This window comes from Lynx canadensis, chromosome E2 (assembly GCF_007474595.2).
Source record: "Lynx canadensis isolate LIC74 chromosome E2, mLynCan4.pri.v2, whole genome shotgun sequence".
NCBI classification, from domain to species: Eukaryota; Metazoa; Chordata; class Mammalia; order Carnivora; family Felidae; genus Lynx; species Lynx canadensis.
The window spans coordinates 52,171,624-52,189,920 of record NC_044317.1 but is presented as its reverse complement, the minus strand read 5'-3'; the positions used below and the strand labels follow the sequence as shown (position 1 = coordinate 52,189,920).

Below are 18,297 nucleotides of genomic sequence, written 5' to 3'. Positions count from 1 at the left end.
GGGCCCTGAGCCTCTGCGCCCGGGACCGCCCGCGGGCCTCGCACAGGGGTCTCCGCGCGCAGCCCGCGCAGCTCCCGTGTGGCCGCCAGGGGGCGCTGGGGGGCCGCGAAAGCGGGGCGAGCGTGCGTGGGCGGGAGGAGCGCGCGGCCAGCGTGTCCCGGGCGCCGTGGGTGTGGTCTGGGCGTGTGTCGGGGGTTCAGCCCGCGGGGTCTGCGGCGGAGCCAAAGCCGAGTCCTCCGGGCGTGAGCGCGCGGGCGCGCGCACAGGCTGGTCTTTGGGGGCAGCGTCCCCGCCTCTCCTCCGGGACCCCGTGTGTCCCCGGCGTTACGTGACGCGAGGGGCGTACCAGGCTCTGCACGCCGGCGCTCGGGGCGGAGGGGCGGAGGTGCCCAAGCCCGCGCGCACACAGCCCCACGCCCCGGGGCTTGGTTCCCAGGCCCCCGCGGCGGGAGGTGGGAGGGAGGGATGTCCCGGAGGGAGGGCCCCACAGTCACTTTTCTTCGGAAAATATGTTGGTCTGGCCCCCAGCCCGGGGCCTGAGTCATCAGGCTCCGCTGAGTTGAGTCACGGCCTCCTCCCGCCCCGCCCCGCCCCTGAGACCTTGGAGGGGACACCCCCACCCCCCCGCTCAAGTCCCACCCAGGGCTCTCCTTCCCCCGGGCTCGGAGTGGGGGGAGAGCGATCCCCCTTCCCCCCCACACACAACCCGTCCCAAGACAGCCTGACTCCCACGTGGAAAGAAGCCTTGACTTTATTCGCTCTGTGGGGACGCCGTTCGCTGTTCGGTTCCCGGGCCCCTCCCAGGCATGGGGCGGGGGACGGGCAATGGGGAGGGGGGGGGGGAATCCCAGCGAGCACCCTGGAGGGGGGCATCGTCCCCACCTAGGTCACCCTTCCCCATCTTTCCCGTGGGGTCCCCCCACCAGGGCCAAGCACTAGTCTGAGGTGAAGACACGGAAAGGTGGAGGTGGGGGGGGAAGGCGGGAAGGGAGCGGCCCTTTTAAGGAAGAGGAGGGAGGGTTGTAGCACCAAGAGCCCCTCCCCCTCCCCCACGCACCCCCTTTGAAACGGGGACTAAAATAAAGCCCCGGGGCCTTTATATCTGGTAGGGGCTCTACTTAAATACGGGCTGATGGCAGAGAGGGCAGTCCCCCCCCCCCCGTCACCCTAAAATTCAGGCCACCAGCCCGGGGGAGGGGGCGGGCAGGCTGAGTTTTCAAACCAGGGCAGGTGGGCCGAGGGCAAAAAGACCTCGAAGGGGGCACGGTACGGGTGAAGCCAGGATCCAAGGGGCTCTTCGGTGGCCTAAGAATCCTTATTAAAGCAAGGGGTGTGGCTAGAACCGGGGGGGAGGGGCTGAAGAGGGGTCCGTCTGAGGAAGGAGGTTGGGTCTCCCGCTCCGAGCTCCCCGTGGTCCCAAGGCCTGAGAACATGATTGGGGTGGGGGGGTGGCTGTCCTTGTCTGGGTGTCAAGAAGTGGGGCCAGGGGGACTTTCCCTTGGTTATTTCGAACAAATGGCCACGGAACTATGGAGAGAGGCGAGGATTCCTGCCCAGAATCGGGGATCAGACTGGTTAGGGCCCCGTGTGTGTCTGTGTCACAGTGCAGGTGCTCTGTCCTGAGAACGTCAGCCCCCCCCTGAGGGCAGATCCATGTGTTCTGCTCTCTGCTGTAACCCCCAGGGCCTGGAGGAAGCTCTGTGCCTTCAAACATAGTAGGTGCTCAATAAATACTTGAATGGCCCACCATCGAATCGATGCCTCTGTGTGTGTGTCTGTGTGCGTGTGTTAAGGTCGGTGTGATGTGCCTAAGTGTAGGCGAGGGTAGCGGTGCAAAGGCCGGGCAGGGAAGCCTTGCCCCTCCCCTGGTCCCCACGGTCCGGCGGTGGCGGGTGGAGAGACCCCCATCCTTACGGCTGGGAGGGTGGGCAGGCAGCGCGTGTGGCAGGCTGGGGCAGGGGCGTGCGTGCAGCCAGCTGGAGCTGGGGAGCCACAGCAGGGCGAGTGGGAGGGAGGGCCTGCAGGCAGTGGCCGGCTCACTCTGCAGAGCCCTTGTGACGGCGCTTGGAGGGCGGCACCAGACGACGGGGCAGGTTGGTGGGCAGCCCGTGGCCCTCCAGCTTGGCCTCGATGAGGTGGCTGGCCAGGGCGAACTCCTCGTCATCCAGCATGCCGTCCCGGTCGACGTCGCTCAGCTTCCAGATGCGCCCCAGCACCGAGTTGGGGAGCTTGGTGCCCACCATCCAGGTCTTGGCCTTGGTGCCGCTCAGCTTGCCGTCGGCCGGCACCAGGTTGTAGAAGATCTCGTCGTACTTGGACTTGTCCTTGGTCACCACCCACTCGGCCTCGTCGTCCGAGCCCTCCTCGCCGTCCTCCAGGGCCTCATCGGGCCCCCGCTCCACGAACGGGCCCATGTGGGTGCCCTCGAAAGCGCCGCCCTGCACGCCCACCTCGGTGTTCTCCAGCTCCTCCTGCCGCAGCAGGGGCATGAGCTTAGCGATGTCGTGGGTCAGCATCTCGTCAAGGGCCTCCAGCAGCTTCGGCTTCAACGAGTGGAATTTGGTGAAGTCGTGAGCCATCAGCAGCTCCTGTCGGGGGGAAGGGGAGAAATGGGGGGGGGGGGGATACTGGGAAGTCAGGGGACATCATCCTCCCGGGTCCCCAGCCCCACCTGTCACCAGGACACTTGGGCAGCTCAAATGGATGCTGCATAAGAATTCAGATACGTGTGCCACGCGTCCCACTAGGGCATCACCCCTCAGAAGACACTTGGGCAGCGGGGTCCCGGAGGCCCTCCCCCCCTCCCCGTGTCAGGCGTACCCCCAGAATCACTGGACGGTAGGGGGGCTGGGGGGGCCCCTCCGATGACTCAGCGCACCCCTGGGTCTGCCCACCGTCCGTGGCACCCCTAGCTGCTGCCACCCAGCACCCCCACCGTTCTGCAGGCTAAGAAAATTCAGTTCCCACTGCTCGGTTGGCTCTGTTAACCCGCTTCTCAGAAACTCGCTGCCAAGTTCGGAGGTTAGGTCCGAGGTGGCCAGATCGCTGGGAGGTCCTGGGACCCCCTCCTCCCCCAAGAAGTCAGGGTGTGCTACAGCAGCCGTGGGGGTGGATTTGCGGTCCTGCTCCTTCCCACGTGGTAGCTCGAAGTCACCTGCACCAGGAGAGTCGCAGCAAAGACCGATCCATTTCATGGCACCACCGTCATTTCCGGAGCCAAGGTGGAGAGGCCCGCTGATCTGGACATAGAGGGGTAGGGGCCCGGGCCCCAGGGCCAGGAGGCCCAGGTTCCAACCCGGTTCTGCCCCTTAGGAGCTGCGTGTCCTCGGACGAGTGACTCCACCTCTCCGGGCCTCGGTTTCCAGATTTGTAAAAACGGAACCCTAACATTAGCACTCCCCTCATTTGGGGAGTCGATTCATCTGGATAAGGTGTTCAAGACATGCTAACATAACTAACAGCTGCTGTGCATCTAGCCCAGCGGTTCTGGTTCGCAGCCAGGGGTGACGTTGCCCTTCCCCTGCGGACAGTTGGCAAGATCCAGAGACGTTTTTGATCGTTACAGCTGGGGGCGGGGGTGGGGGGTTGCTACTGACGTGCAGTAAGCACGGGACACCCCCGACCACGAACGCTCTGGCCCCCAATGTCAGCAGCGCTGAGGTCGGCCGAGACCTCGATGTAGCCCAAACTCCCCGCCACACGCTGTACCCAGGGGGCTGCAAGCCCTGGCCGGTTCCGCACCCCCAGCAATAGATAAGCGCTGTCACCGTGCCCATTTTCCAGTGGAAGAAACCGAGGCTCAGAAAAGGGGACTTGCCCAGACTCTCGGAGGTTGCAAGCGGCCAGAACGAAATGCCCTCAGGGGCTTGGGTGAGCAAACATCTCAGACCCAAAGGGCACGGGCTTTGAGTGTCAGCCTAATGCAGTCTCCAGACGGAGGCTCCGGGCCGGGCCAGGGGAAGGGGGCGGGGTGAGCTAGTCCCCACCTCCAGGCCTGAGCCCGGACCTCTGTCCCCAGGTTCATCAGCAGTTCATCATCCACCCCAGGGCACGGCACCCGGACCCAGGGATCTCCCCAACGCTGGTTAATCCTAGGCCTGGACATGCCCGGGGAGCCCCAGTATTCATTTGCCCCTTCTTCCTCACTACTGGCATCCCTTGGGCAGCAGGCCCCCTAGAGGAAAGACTACATTTCCCAGCTTGCAGCCAGCTGTGGTCACATGACTAGGTTCTGGCCAATTGGATACCAGCACGCGTTGCATCCACGACCCTAGAATCGCCTGTTCCAAAAGACGGTAGTTACCTCTGCTTATTTAAATTTAAACTGGTTAAGGGGCCCCGGGGTGGGGGGGGGGTGCATGGGTGGCTCAGACAGCGTACAGCCTGCTTAGGATTCTCTCTCCCTCTCTCTCAAAATAAATAAAAAACAAATAAATTTAGGGGCGCCTGGGTGGCTCAGTCGGTGAAGCGCCCGACTTCGACTCAGGGCATGACCTCGCGGTGCGTGAGTTCGAGCCCCGCGTTGGGCTCGGTGCCGACAGCCTGGCACTTGCTTTAGATTCTGTGCCTCCCTCCCTCTTTGCCCTTCCCCCGCTCTCTCTCGCTCTCTCTCAAAATAAACATTAAAGAATATTAAGTTAGTTAAAATTAAATAAAACCTAAACTTTCCGTTTCAATGGGGCCAGCAGCTACCATATTGGACGGCACAACGTAGAACATTTCCAACATGGTAGAAGGTGCTATTGGATGGCACTGTTCTAGAAAAAAATCCTTAAAGAGAGCGTAGGCGTGCCTGGCTGGCTCAGTCCATACAGCATGTGACTCTTGATCGCTCTTGGGGTTGAGGTCAAGCCCCACACCAGGTGCAGAGACTACTTAAAAATAAAATCTTAGGGGCGCCTGGGTGGCGCAGTCGGTTGAGCGTCCGACTTCAGCCAGGTCACGATCTCGCGGTCCGGGAGTTCGAGCCCCGCGTCGGGCTCTGGGCTGATGGCTCAGAGCCTGGAGCCTGTTTCCGATTCTGTGTCTCCCTCTCTCTCTGCCCCTCCCCCGTTCATGCTCTGTCTCTCTCTGTCCCAAAAATAAATAAACGTTGAAAAAAAAAAATAAAAAAAAAATAAAATCTTAAAAAGAAAAGAGAGAGAGAGAGACTGTATCATTATCTTTCCCTCCCTTCTCCCTCACCTCTTCTTGCTGACTGGAATGCAGATGAAACGGCTGGAGTTTCGACAGCCATTCTGTACCATGTGGGGTTCTCGGAACCGGAAGCCAGACATGGAGGACAACTAAGAAGGGGACAGGGTCCCCGGCTCTGTAAAGCACCAAACCAGCCCTGGGCCACCTTCTAGGACTTTACGGAGAGAAGCCAACTTCCACCCTAACTACACCAGTTATTTGCGGTTTTCTCTTGTCTCGTCCTAACGCACAAAACCACGCTCTTACGGAACCGCGCGCAGGGGGGCGTTCTCCGGAACCTGCCTTCCATCCCTCCGGTTTTCGAGGCCCCCACCCCCGAAGCCAAAAGCTGTCCCCTTCTGCCCCGCTCCTGGGCGACCTCCCACCTGCATTTTCTGGCAGTCGGGAAAGTCACCGGGCGATATGTGATGCTCCAGCTGAATCTTCGCAAAGATGACGGGCAACTTGAGGATTAACTGCTTCTTCTTGTTCTCCTTGCCAAACACGGAAGGCATCTCCTTCTTCAAGTAGCTGATGATGTACGCGTGTACCTGCGGGAAGAGAGTGCCTGCCTGAGCCCGCCGGGCCCCCGACCTACGGCTTCTTTCTTTATTTTTTTAACATTATTTATTTATTTTGAGAGAGGGAGAGCTGGGAGGGGCAGAGAGAGAGAGAGAGAGGGAGAGAGAATCCCAAGCAGGCTCCACGCTGCCGGCGCAGAGCCCGATGCGGGGCTCGAACTCACGCACCGTGAGATCACGACCTGAACCCAAATCGAGAGTCGGACGCTCAACTGACGGGGCCACCCAGGCGTCCCCAGAGCTTCCGATTCACGAGCTCTTGCCTCCTGCGTCCGTCCCCTCTGCTTTCACTGCTTCTCTCCACCTCGGGTGCCACCGCCCCCATGGCACCTGTCGGCATCTCTCCCCCGCGGAGACACAGCAGGCATCCCCCTGGCCTCCCGGCTTCTCCTGCCCCTACAATCCCTTCTCCACGCAGCCCATGTGCCTACAAACTCTTTGGGGCCCTCAGTCATTTTTAAGAGTGTCATGAGCTCCTGTGACTGAAAGCTTTGAGAACCACGGCTCTCCATGATTTTGGCCGCTGGTGTTTCATCCGACATCCTCTCCCACGCCCTGACCAAACTCACCGTGTCAGTTTCCTCACCGGCCTTCCTTGTGGCCAGCATGCCCATCTTTCCCTGACCACAGGGCCTTTGCACATGCCGCTCTCTGCCTGCAATTCGCCCCGATCTCCCCAAGCTGGGTCCCTCACTTCCTTTCCGATGCCACCCTCCTCCCAGAGGCCATCTTATGAGTAGCAGGTGCCCCAACTACCACCATCCAATTCTTTTCTAACTTCACTCCCCGCCCCCGCCCCCACAATGTTTATTGCACCTTATCGTTATTCTGCTTATCTGGTGGTTTGCTTACTCTGTCTCCTACCATCAGAATGTGAGTTCCAGGAGGGCTGGGACCTTATCTATTCCCTCTGTCCCCAGCACGGGCACAACGCGCACAGAAAGCACTCAAGAAATAGTTGCGGAGGAAAGCAATGAACTTGGGAACCTTCTGATCTCCAATCTCGTAAGTTATCAAAAAACAAACAAGGAGGGCGGAGGAATGAACATTCCCAGTTTTTAACAGGAAGCTCAGTAATTAACTGCAAATGCTTAAATAAAAAATAGAATACCTCTGGAAAAAGACACAAGTGACTCCTCACGGGGGGCTGCCTCCAGGGAAGATGCCCTGGGAGCTGATGGGTGGGATCCGGGACGGGAGGGGACACGTTTAACTGGGCTTAAATGCTCCGCCATGAGATGGTCTCAACTGTTCAACGGAGAACACTGGTTTTCAAGTTCTCTTCGTGAATCATAGGTTTAGAATGCTAACAATTTTGGCGGCCCCTGGCTGGCTCTGAATCCTCATGACCTCCACCACTCTGTCTCCTCCAGCCACCCTGGGCTCCTTGTTCAAGCCCGTTCCTGCCCCAGGGCCTTTGCACTTCCTGGTCCCTCCGCCCGGTAGGGCCTCCCCCACACCTCCACTCTTTCCCTCCTTCATTCAGGTCTCTGCTCAGTAGCACCTCCTCAGGGAGGCCCTCCCTGACCTCCCTAAAACCAGTCCCTCACCAATCTCCTTTCCTCTGCTTCATTTTCCTCCGCGGTCCTTATCGCATAAGCTACTATCGACTCATTTGTTTAAGGTCCACTTCCCCACCGAGACGTGATTGTACAAGAAAACAAACGTCGTCTGGTTGATCCAGATGTAACCCCATCTGGTGCTGTAACCCCGGGGGGCCTGGAAAAGTGCGGAAGCACGTTGTAGGTGCTCGGTGGCTGTCTGTCGAACGAACGTCACTGAGTCGCCGCAGAGAAGCTTGGGAAGAAGGCTCAGGGCCCCTTGGGCCCTTTAGAATCAGACCCTCCCAAGACCTCGGCCTCAAGTATCAGAACAGGGAACTCGCCCCCTTCGAGCAGCGATCGCTTCCACCAAAGGGCAGAGCCAGGTGACTCGATACGATACAGACGGGGAAACCGAACGGCACCGAGGGGTAGTTACCCGGAGTCCAGAAAGGCCCCGTACTGTTGGGGGGAAGCGCGTGGAGAGGTGAATGGTGTGGGCTGTCGTCTGATGGCCGGACCCAGTCTGGCGGCATCGGACACGGGGAAGGAGTGGGGGACACGGCGTAGAGGCGGGGCTGGCGAGGCTCGGTCACTGAGGGACCCTGTGTGAGCGGCACTGGGGAGCCACAGACGGCTCCGCGGGAGGAAAGCGAAGGAGAGGGCCGTAGGTCCGAGGGGGCCAATCGGGGCGGGGGTGTGGTCAAGCGGGTGGGCGGGGCCTGCGAGGGCGGGCCAATGGGGGCGAGGGGGCGGGGCCGAGGGCGGCTCCTCGGGGACCCAGAAGAGGCAAGGCGGGAGGGCGCTGATGGCTTTTCCAGAGAGGAAGCGGGGGAAGGTGCCAGGAAGAGATAAGGTGGGAGGGCGGGCTGGGCCGGGGCGCGGGTCCCGGGCTCCGGGGTTTGTCCGGGTTTCCGGAGCCGCCCCCCCGCCTGGCGGGGGCACCAGGTGTCCGGCCCGACCCCGCCCCTCTGTCCCACGGTCCCGGGCCCCGGCTCCCCGCCGCTGTCCCGTCGTCCGCTTCCCCGAGGGGCCCCGGGGACAGGGGTCCGTGGGGCAGGAGGGCGAGGCAGAGCGGGGACCGAGAGAGGGGCGGAGGAGGACGGAGAGGGAGAGCTAGAACGAGGGCGGGGGGAGAGACGGACAGAGAGAGGAGGCAGGGACGGGGACACAGAGACAGTCCAGGGCCCGGATGGGGGAGGAGAGAAAGGTGGATCCCGAAGGCTTGGAGGCACCCGCTGGGCCACGCCCTCCCAAGGAGGATTCCTGGGGTGGGGGTGGGGGTGGGGGCCCTGACTCACCCCCTCTCTGCCGCTCCTGCAACCACCACCTCGGGCTCTCCACCTCTCACAACCTTCCAGGCCTCCCTGCCTGCCCAGCTTCCTGCCTGCCCCACCTCCTCCCTGGCAGCCTCCCCTAAGAATGTTCCATTTGGCCTCCCAGATCGCTCTCAAACCAGTGCTCTCCTCCCCCTCCCGAGGCCCTGTTCTGATCCAGCCTCCTCCCCGTTCCTCGGTCCCCAGCCTCCTTCCTGGTCTCTGGCCCCAGTCTCACGGCCCTTGAATCCACCCGCTAGAAGGTAGCCCGAGTAGGACTCCGTCCCTCCTGTGCTCCGAACCCTTCCATGGCTCCCCAGCAACCCCCCCCCCCCCCCCGCCCAACTTGCCAGGACGCGCGCAGCTTCTAGGCCACAGCCCTGGGTGGTCTGACTCCCCACCCCACCTCCCCAGCCTCGGATTCAGTTCCTTGCGCTGTCTACACCGGGTGCAACACTGCCATCTTGCCCTCTCTCTGAACTGGCCATGTGCTGATCTCCGGTCCAGGCACTCGGCTTGTCCCACTGTCTAGAATTCGCCTCCTACCCTCTGGTTTGCAGTCAGACGCAGTCTCCTCCAAGAAGCCCCCTGCCCCTGCCCCCCCTCCCCCCCAGCTCCCCAGGACGGGTAGCCCTGTCCACGCTGCGCTGCGTCATCACTGTCTGGGGCTGGGGCTGTCTCCTCCCCTGAACTGCTGCGGATCCTCAGTACCGCCCAACACAGGGCCAGGCACAGGGGGGTGTGGCTGAAGAAGAGTGTCTGTTCAAATGCCCTCTGTTCAGTAAGTATTGACTGAGCACCAACTCTGTTCCAGGCGCCGGGGACACGGCGGTGAACAAATTCAGACATCTCTGATTCTGTGGGGCTTAAAGGCAGGCGGAGGCAGGCAGTGAACCCAGAGACTCCAAAGTACGCAGAACGCAAGGCAGTCATGACCGCCGTGAAGAAAACTACAGCAAGGCTTCAAGCAAGACGGGCGCGGGGGAGTTCTAAAAACGGAGGGCGGGCAAGGCAGCTTTCCTGAGCAGGTTAAGCAAAGTCTCGTTGGAGGTGAGGAGTGCGCCAAGCGGACGGCCAGGTAGGAGAGGGGCGAGGAGTGGGGGGGGGGGGGGTTTCCAGAGCCCGGTAACGGGCTACCTACCGAGTAACCTACCGAGAACGGTAGGTGCAAAGGCCCTGAGGTCAGAGCCAGGAGGACCGCGTGAAGTGCAACGAATGACAGGAAGGGAGCGCAAGAGGAGGGCGGAGAGGAAAAGCGGCGCGGAGGTGGGTGGAGAGGCTGTGGACCGCTAGGGGGTGCGGGGGGAGGGCCACGCCACCTTGTGCCACAATGACCCAGCCATGGAGGAATCTGTTAGACCAGAGAACTAAACCAATCGGAAGAGCTCGAGAAGTCGGAGACTGGCAGCCCAAGAGGAACGGACGGGCCGTCCCCGCCTCCGGCCAACGCTACCCCCCCAGTCCACCCGCAGCGCGGTCACCGCACCAGCCGGGCACTCTTCACCAGGCGTTGAGCTTGCGCAGGGCGGCGTGGCGCGGCAGGCCCTGGATGTCCCGGAACAGATCCTGCTCCCTCCAAATCGAAGAGGCGCCGGTTGTCGGGCAACAGGCGGGGCGGGACCCAGAAGGAGACGATGTAGACGCGCAGCACCTCGGGCGTGCCCACCACCTTGCCCAGCGCCCACATGAGCGCCCCGTAGACGGCATCAGCTGCTGGGTCTCCCCATGTCCGCCTTGTTGAGCACCACGCGGATCTTGTCCTCGTGGCCCCGGAGGGCGCCGATGGCCTCCGAGAACTCGTCCGAGATCTCTAGCTTGTGCGCGTCGAAGAGCAGGATGATGAGGTCCACGCGCTCCGCGAACCAGCGCAGCACCGCCGGGAAGTCGTAGCCTGGGGGTACGGAGCACAAGGGGCGCGAAGGGCAGAGGTCAGCCACCCCCCCCCACCTCCTCCCCTGCCCTCCAGCCTTTCTGAAGCATCCGCGCCTTTGGATTGATAGCGGACTGTACGGACGTTCAGGTTGTTGACTTTCAAAAACCTTCTCTGAGAAACCGCCCAGGCCCCCAAGTGCATCCCGCTCCTCTGCCCCCCCCCCCAGCCCCCAGAATTTCTCCATCACTCTGACCCCAGCCCCCAGCCCCTCGGGCCATCTGGCTACAGAGGACTGATCACCTACCCCCTTTTCATTCATTCCTTAGGCCGATCCAGACGTATAGGTTGTCAAAATACTGAAGTGTTTCTTAACAGACTCTCCGTGCTTCTATGACACCCCCCACCCCTCCGCGAGTCTCCCAAGTGCCACCATCACCCCAGCCCCGTCCTCGGACTTCTGGATCTCCCCACAATCCAGCCACCGAAGAGTTCACGTTGGCTCTGGCTATGCTTTTGCTAGAACAGATGGTAAATATTTTGAGTTTATTTAACAGTATTTACATCTCTGTAATGTAAACAGTATTTACAGCTCTTCTGTGTGCCAGGCTCTATCCTGGGCACCAGGGATGCCACAGAGACAAGTGCCTTTCGTGGAGTATCTGGCTCGATAACTGGTTCCTGTATTCCTTCCTTCCTTCCTTCCTTCCTTCCTTCCTTCCTTCCTTCCTTCCTCATTCACTCGTTTCTTTCACACTGTTCACTCTTCTGCTGCTCGCTTGTTCACTCAAACGGCGATGCTCAGGAGAGCAGCGAGGAGTGTTGGCAACCCCCTGACGTGGCAGCCAGGAAGACCTGGGTTTGAATCCCGACTCTGCCCCCCACCCCACCCCCAGCTGTGTGACCTTAAGCGAGTAGGAAACCTCTCTGAACTTGCGTGTCCTCTTCTGTAAAATGGAAGTCGTGACAGAACATAACCTGTCGGACTGCGGTGAGGACAAGGGAATAGAAACGAGCCAATATACATAAAGAGCCGAAGGGGCGCCCGGGTGGCTCAGTCCGTTGAGCATCTGATTCTTGATCTGGGCTCAGGTCATGAGCCCAGGGTCATGGGATCAAGCTCCAGTTTGGGCTCCCGTGCTGATCTCTCTCTCTCTTTCTCTCTCTCTCTCCCTCTGCCCCTCCCTCACTGTCTCTCTCTCTCTCTTAAAAAAAAGGGGGGGGCACCTGGGTGGTTCAGTCAGTTAAGTGTCCGACTCTTGAATTCAGCTCAGGTAATGATCTTATGGTTCGTGAGATCGGGTCCCGCTTGGGGCTCTGTGCTGACATTGTGGAGCCTGCTTCGGATTCTCTCTCTCTCTCTCTCTCTCTCTCTCTCTCTCTGCCCTTCCCCTGCTTGTGCACACTCGCTCTCTAAATAAAAAAATAAATCTTTTAAAAAATAGAAAATCCAGGGGCACCTGGGTGGCTCAGTCGGTTAAGCGTCCGACTTCAGATCAGGTCATGGTCTCGCGGTTCATGGGTTCGAGCCCTGCGTCGGGCTCTGTGCCGACAGCTCAGAGCCTGGAGCCTGCTTCGGATTCTGTGTCTCCCTCTCTCTCTGCCCCACCCCTGTTCACACTCTGTCTCTGTCTCAACAATAAATAAACATTAAAAAAAAAACACCTTTTTTAAATTAAAATAAATTTTTAAAAAATTAAAAAAAAATAAAAAATCAAGGGGCACCTGGGTGGTTCAGTCGGTTAAGCGTCCAACTTCGACTCAGGTCATGATCTGTGGGTTCGAGCCCCGCGTCGGGCCCCGTGCTGACAGTTCAGAGCCTGGAGCCTCCTTCAGTGTCTCCGTCTTTTTCTACCCCTCCCCTGCTTGTGCTCTGTCTCTCTCTCTCTCTCTCCCAAAAATAAATGTTACAATTTTTTTTTTAATTAAAAATAAGAGCCTAAAACAGTGCCTGTTTCAAAGAAGTAGCTTCAGGCATGTAAACTACACCTCGATTAAATGGGTAAAAAAAAAAAAACAAAAAAACAAAAACCAACAGCCTGGGAACATGGCAAGTGCTCGAGGAGTCTTAGTTGCGACGCACACAGGACGCCGTGGGTGTGTCATTTAGGAACCACCCCAGGGCAGTGCCAGTCCTGTTCTCATCGGGTTCATGGTCCACCGAGGACAGGCCCAGAGTGGTCAGGATGGGCTGGGGGAGCCCAGCGGCGAGCACCTGACCCAGACTGGGGGGGGGGGGTTGGTCAGAGAGGGCTTCTCAGAGGAGGGGACCTAACGGCGACCTGGGGGACGAGGAAGGAGTTAACTGGAGGAGCAGGGAGCCCGCCGCTGACTCCCCTGACGTCACTTCGTCCTCCCCCTGATTCGACTCCTTGAGTCTTCAAAACAACCTCGGGAGACAGACACTCCTATGATCCCCATGTTCCAGAGGAGGAAACTGAGGCACGGAGAGGTGACGGGATTTACTCAGGGCACGCAGGGAGGGGGCACAGAGCAGGAGCCCGCACGGGTCCCTATGCTCCCCCGAGGGGCTGGTGTTGGGCGCTCCAAGGAGGAAGCAGGTCCCCTGTGGCCCCTGGGGACTGGACCGGGTGGGGGGGGGGCGACACTGTTGTGGGGGAGGAAGGGCCGGGTAACCAGAGGGACGGCGTCTGGGGCTCCCTCCGTCCCCAGTGGCTACACACACACACACACACACACACACACACAGGCTAGGATTTGGAAAGTGTGTCTCATGCGGGGCGGGAGGGAGGGAGGGAGACTGAGTCAGCGTGGGAACAAGAGACGTGGCAGAGAGCACCCGGGGGTGTCCGGCCGGCTGTGGCCCTCAACGCAGGTACACCGTGCTCAGCACGCCCACGGCGCCTACTGTGTGCACACACCGAAGTTCCTGGCAGGGTCTGACCCTTAATTTTAACCCCCTGTGCAGCCTAGGGAGGCCGATACTGTTATCATTCCCATTTTACAGATGGGGAGACTGAGGCAGGGAGCGGTCAAGTGGCTTGCCCCGAGGGCACGGGCTAAAACCAGCAAAGCCCCGGGGCGCCCGGGTGGCTCAGTCGACGGAGCGGCAGGCTCTTGGTTTCAGCTCGGGTCATGATCTCAAGGTTCGGGGGTTCGAGCCCCGCCATCAGGCTCCGCGCTCACAGTACCCAGGCCGCTTGGGATTCTGTCTCTCTCCCGCTCTCTCTGCCCCTCCCCCGCTCGTGCGCGCGCGCTCTCTCTCTCCCTCTCTCTCTCCAAAATAAGTAAATAAACTTAAAAACAATTACAAATATCAGAGCCCGGATTCGAACCCCCCACCAGAGTCTCCACGATGCTACGGTCACACACGTGTGTCCCCGGATATTATATACACGCTTCCCGCCGATGCGCCCCACGAAGTCACATCCAGCTACAATCAGAGGCACAGACTCCCAGACCCCCCCCCCCCACAGACAGACCTCCTCTTCCTCTACCCATCCTGCCAGGGAAGGAGACCCCTACTCTCTCCCTTCAGCCCCCACCCGGCACCCCTCCCTCTCTCCCAGGCCCAGCCCCAGGAGGCAGCGCCCCAGGAACCCTCAGCCCAGCCTCTTGCCTCCCCCCTCAGGCTGGCTGCCAGCCCGCCCTCTGATCGGTTCTGCAGCTGCCCCCTGCCTCTTTCCCAAGGGGACGCGCGCCCGCTGGGCAGCGGCCAGGGACGCCGTGACCCTCCTCGCCCTCGCCCTGCCCCGCAGCCCAGCCTCCCATCCCCTCTGCCCCACAAGGCGGCCTCCTTTGCCCCAGTCCCGGGCCCCTGAGGCCAGGCGGGCGCGGGACAGCAACTGTGGGGGGGCTGGCGAGGGGGCGCAGAGGCTGAGCTGGCTGGGCTGGGGTGGGGGGGCCGGCTCCCCCGGGGCCCCCGCTGGAATTCACCCCCCGCTGCTCCCCCTGCACAGCTGTTTATAAATTCCAGGCCGGGCCTTGGCCGGCGCCCAGATTCCCCCTCCCAACCCCTGCTCAGCCCCATCTGCGGCCCAGACGGAGAAGCCAGGAGCGTGCCTGGGGGCGGGGGGGCGGGGGGGGGCACGCCCAGGGCCTCCCTGCCCGGCCTCTGCCTCCTCTCTGGGCCTCCTGTCTCTCGGTAAGGCTGCCGGACGCTCAGATCTTTGTCTCTGACTTGGTGTACCTCCCTCTGTCTCTCTCGATCACTCCCTCTCCATCCTCCCGACCAGCCCAGACACGGGCTGCACCCTGCTCCCCCCGTGTTCACGCACACGCCTCCCCGGTGCCCTCAACGTGCAGAGACACGGAGGAATCGCAGCCTCCCATGGGTTCCCTTCTGCTGCCCGGCGGCTGGGGCCAGCTGACGCGGGCCCATGTCCCAGCAGAGGCCGGGCCGCCTCCTCCCTCAGGCTCAGTCGTCCGGCCCCACTCACCACGGCTCACTCTCTGTTTGGTGCCTGACAGGATGCCCGGGGTGTCGATGATACTAATGCTCTCCAGGACCTGATTGGGCAGCTGGGCACACATGAACCTGAGGCAGAGGGGGAGGCAGGGGTCAACGCGGGGAGAGGCAGGAGGAGAGGCCACAGAAGAAGGCAGACGAGGGCTCCACAGAGGGTGAATGAGGCAGAGGGCAGGAAGAATCTCGAAAGAGAAAAGGAAGATCAGGACAGAGAATAAATAACACTTAAGAAAAAAAAAAAAGAAAAATCAGGGGCGCCTGGGTGGCTCAGTCGGTTGAGCGTCCGACTTCGGCTCAGGTCGTGAGCTCACAGTCTGTGGGTTCGAGCCCCGCGTCGGGCTCTGTGCTGCCGGCTCGGAGCCTGGCGCCCGCTCCGGATTCTGTGTCTCCCCCTCTCTCTGACCCTCCCCTGTTCACACGCCCACTCTCTCCCTCCCTCTCGAGAACAAACAGTAAAAAATTAAAAAAAAAAAACAAAAGAAATCAGAGCTGACGTTCGCTGAGCACTTACTTTGTGCCAGGTACTGTCCTAAGCACCTCGTGTGTGAGCGGGGACCGTGGTTACCCCCATGTCCCAGATGAGGCTAAGAGAGGTACAGAGAGGTTAAGTCATTTGCCCAGAGCCGCCCAGCTAGAAAGGAGTCGGACCCAGGCAAGCTGGCTCCATGGGCCCTAGAGGGAAGAGCAGAGGCAGGAAGCGGGGAGGATCTGGAAGAGAGAAGGGAATTGGGGCTGAAAAGAAAGCAACGCGTGCAGGGCAGGGACGGAGGCGCCGGGGACAGGAAGTTGCCCCCCTGCGTCTCAAAGTGCCTACCTATTGAGGAAGGTGTTCCCAAAAGGGTTGAGCTTGCGGAATGGCTTGTCCGGGTCAACCACGAGGGCGTTGCCCGGCACGGTGCCCTCCGTGTCCCCGTGCATGACGGCCACAAAGCAGTCGGTGGTCGGCTCGGGCCCCACGCGGGAGCCCGGCACCTCCTGTTCCAGCAGGTACTGGATGAAGCTGGTCTTGCCCGTGCTGTACTGGCCGGCCACCAGCACCATGGGCTTGCCGTCGAAATCGGCGTCCTCCAGGGCCGGCGAGTGGAAGGCCCCGAATCGATAGTGTTCCTCAAGGGGCAGCAGTTTGGTGCGGTACAGCTCCTTGAGCGATGAGGTCACCGTGCGGATGGCCTCGGGCTGCTGGCCCCGCGCCCCGCTCCGCTTTAGCCAGCTGAACATGGTGGCCGAGCACTGCCCACTGGGCTTGCCGAGGGAGCCGTGCAGGGCCGGGGGGGGGGGAGTGGCCTGCGGGAAGAGGAAAGGGTGTTGACGGGGGGCTGCCTGGTGGAGGGGGGAGAGGGGGAAGGGGGCCGGAAGGTGGAGTGGGTGGAGGAGGGTGGGAGATGAGCACTGATGGTGGAGGGCAGGACGTGATGGTTCACGGAGGAGGCAGGAGGAAGAGAACGAGGTTACCAGTGGAAGCAGGATTGGATGGGGACCGAGGGATGGACAAAGGGAAGGCTGCGGAAGCTGCCTGGAAGAAATGTATTCCTCCACCCGCTGTTCATTCTTTCCTTCCTCCCTTCCCTCCCTTCCATCAGTTCACACACTTTCACTGAAACCATGGGTCAGGAGCTATGGATCCAGAAACAGGACTGAGACTGGCCCGTACCCACTCAGAGTCCCCATTGAGGGGAGGACGTGGCACCAAGCAGTCAGTGATGCCTGGGAAATGCCGGGCAGTGGCAGCAGAGGGAGGGGGGACACAGCGAACTGACCACAGGGTCGGTAAACTCTGGCTGAGCTGACGGTTGAGCTGCTCGCTTCCATGGAAAACAAGGATACGGTGCAAAACGGGCGGAGAGGATGGTGTGTGCCAAGGCTGGGAGCTGGGAGACACGTGGAGGAGGTTGCTGGACACAGGAGGGGTGGCAACTAAGGCTGAGGAGTTGCCAGGGTGCACTCAGGTACAAGAGACCTCAGGGGATCACAAGAATAATAACATTTACGATCACTGCATTCCAGACACTGCTCTAACTCGTTTCATCTTCATAACAACATTGTGAGATGGGGCTGTTGTTATCCCCACATTTCTGACTCACAAAGCGGGCTCGCTCGCGAAGACAGCAGTAAGTTGCCCCAAATCACTTGCTTAGAAAGTGCGCGGTCTGGGACTCCCGGCAACCTGACCTCAGAGCCTGCGCTCATAAGTCTAAGAACTCAGGAGGACAGAATCACCGACCCAGCAGCAACAAGCACCCCCAGCACCCAGACTGTGTTCTCTATATTCCCTTACTATCTTTTCATTCTCTGTAGGATCTGTAGTGCTGCCCCCTCTTTCGTGCCGGATATCAGTCATTTGTGTCTTTTTTCTTTTTTCTTTTTTTTCCTCGATCAGTCTCAGTAGATGCTTATAATTTTACTGATCTTTTCACAGGACCAGCTTTGGGTCAGATTGGAGTCTCCAGATACCATTTGCCATTAAAAAGCAAAACGAAGCAAAACAAGACAAAACCAAACAACGAAAAACAGGGCTCCTTGGAGAAATGGCTGTTTCCAGGGCTGGGGCAAGGGAAGGATCAGTGAAGCTGCGTCAGGTACTGGGAAGGTGCTCAAAGATGGGGCACAGGGTGTCAAAGGTGTGTCACGGGGACACAGGGGCCAGCCTGAAGGAGCCCCCACTGGCCAAAGATGGGCCGATTTGAGCATCAAAAGTAACTGTCCATCAAAAATGTTAAAATCCATAAAATCACAATGATACGCAAAGGAGAAGAGATAAATAAATGAACAGGAAAAGAGAAAGGGAAAGAGTACCAGAGAGGTAAAGGAGAGGCAGGAACTGGGATGTTGGCAGAGGGAGGGGGCCCTGGGCGGTGTCCCAGGCAGGGAGGGGTCTGAGGGACAATTTGGGGGTGGCTGGACAGGCCATGGGTTGGAGAAGCAGGAGAGGAGCTCTCGAGTGGGAGGAGTGGGTGAGGGCACTAGAGGGAGATCCTAAGGAGGGGATCTCTTCTGGCTGAGAGGGTGGGGAGGCGAGTTGGGAGTGGGGGACACTGAGCACGACGGGGAAGGGTAAGGAGGGCAGGGGGCACTGTTACAGACTGGAAGGAGGGAGCTGGAGGGAGTCGGGGAGACCAGGTTTCTTGGAGGGGTGGCACTGGGGACATCGAGGCCACCGTTACACACACCGGGGAGCGCGGAGGGTCTTAGGGCAGCAGGGGAACCATCCGGGGCCAGGTCAGGCTCCTAGGCTCCGTGGGAGGGAGCTGGGAAGCGACAGCTGCGGTCGGGGGCCACTCACCGATGGGGCGCGCAGGCGGCGGCACCGGGCTGGATGGGGGGGGGGGGTCCCGCGGGGATCCGAGGCGCCCGGGGAGCGGCCTGTGCTCGAGGTCCCGTCCGGAGC

At 60.4% G+C, this 18,297-nt stretch overlaps 1 protein-coding gene and 1 long non-coding RNA gene across 2 annotated transcripts; one reads left to right on the top strand and one right to left on the bottom strand.

Moving 5' to 3' along the window:
• Positions 1-733: 733 nt before the first annotated feature.
• On the bottom strand, positions 734-18,297 carry EHD2 (EH domain containing 2). Its single transcript, XM_030298021.1, is given in 11 exon segments — positions 734-2,588; positions 5,562-5,726; position 10,062; positions 10,095-10,122; positions 10,125-10,185; positions 10,187-10,317; positions 10,320-10,337; positions 10,340-10,504; positions 14,884-14,981; positions 15,727-16,196; positions 18,193-18,297. Coding segments are annotated over 10 exon segments (1,623 nt in total). The 5' UTR covers positions 16,131-16,196; positions 18,193-18,297; the 3' UTR covers positions 734-2,036.
• Positions 10,420-11,032, top strand: LOC115502540. Its single transcript, XR_003965123.1, has 2 exons — positions 10,420-10,510; positions 10,813-11,032. It is a non-coding gene; the product is annotated as an uncharacterized LOC115502540 (long non-coding RNA).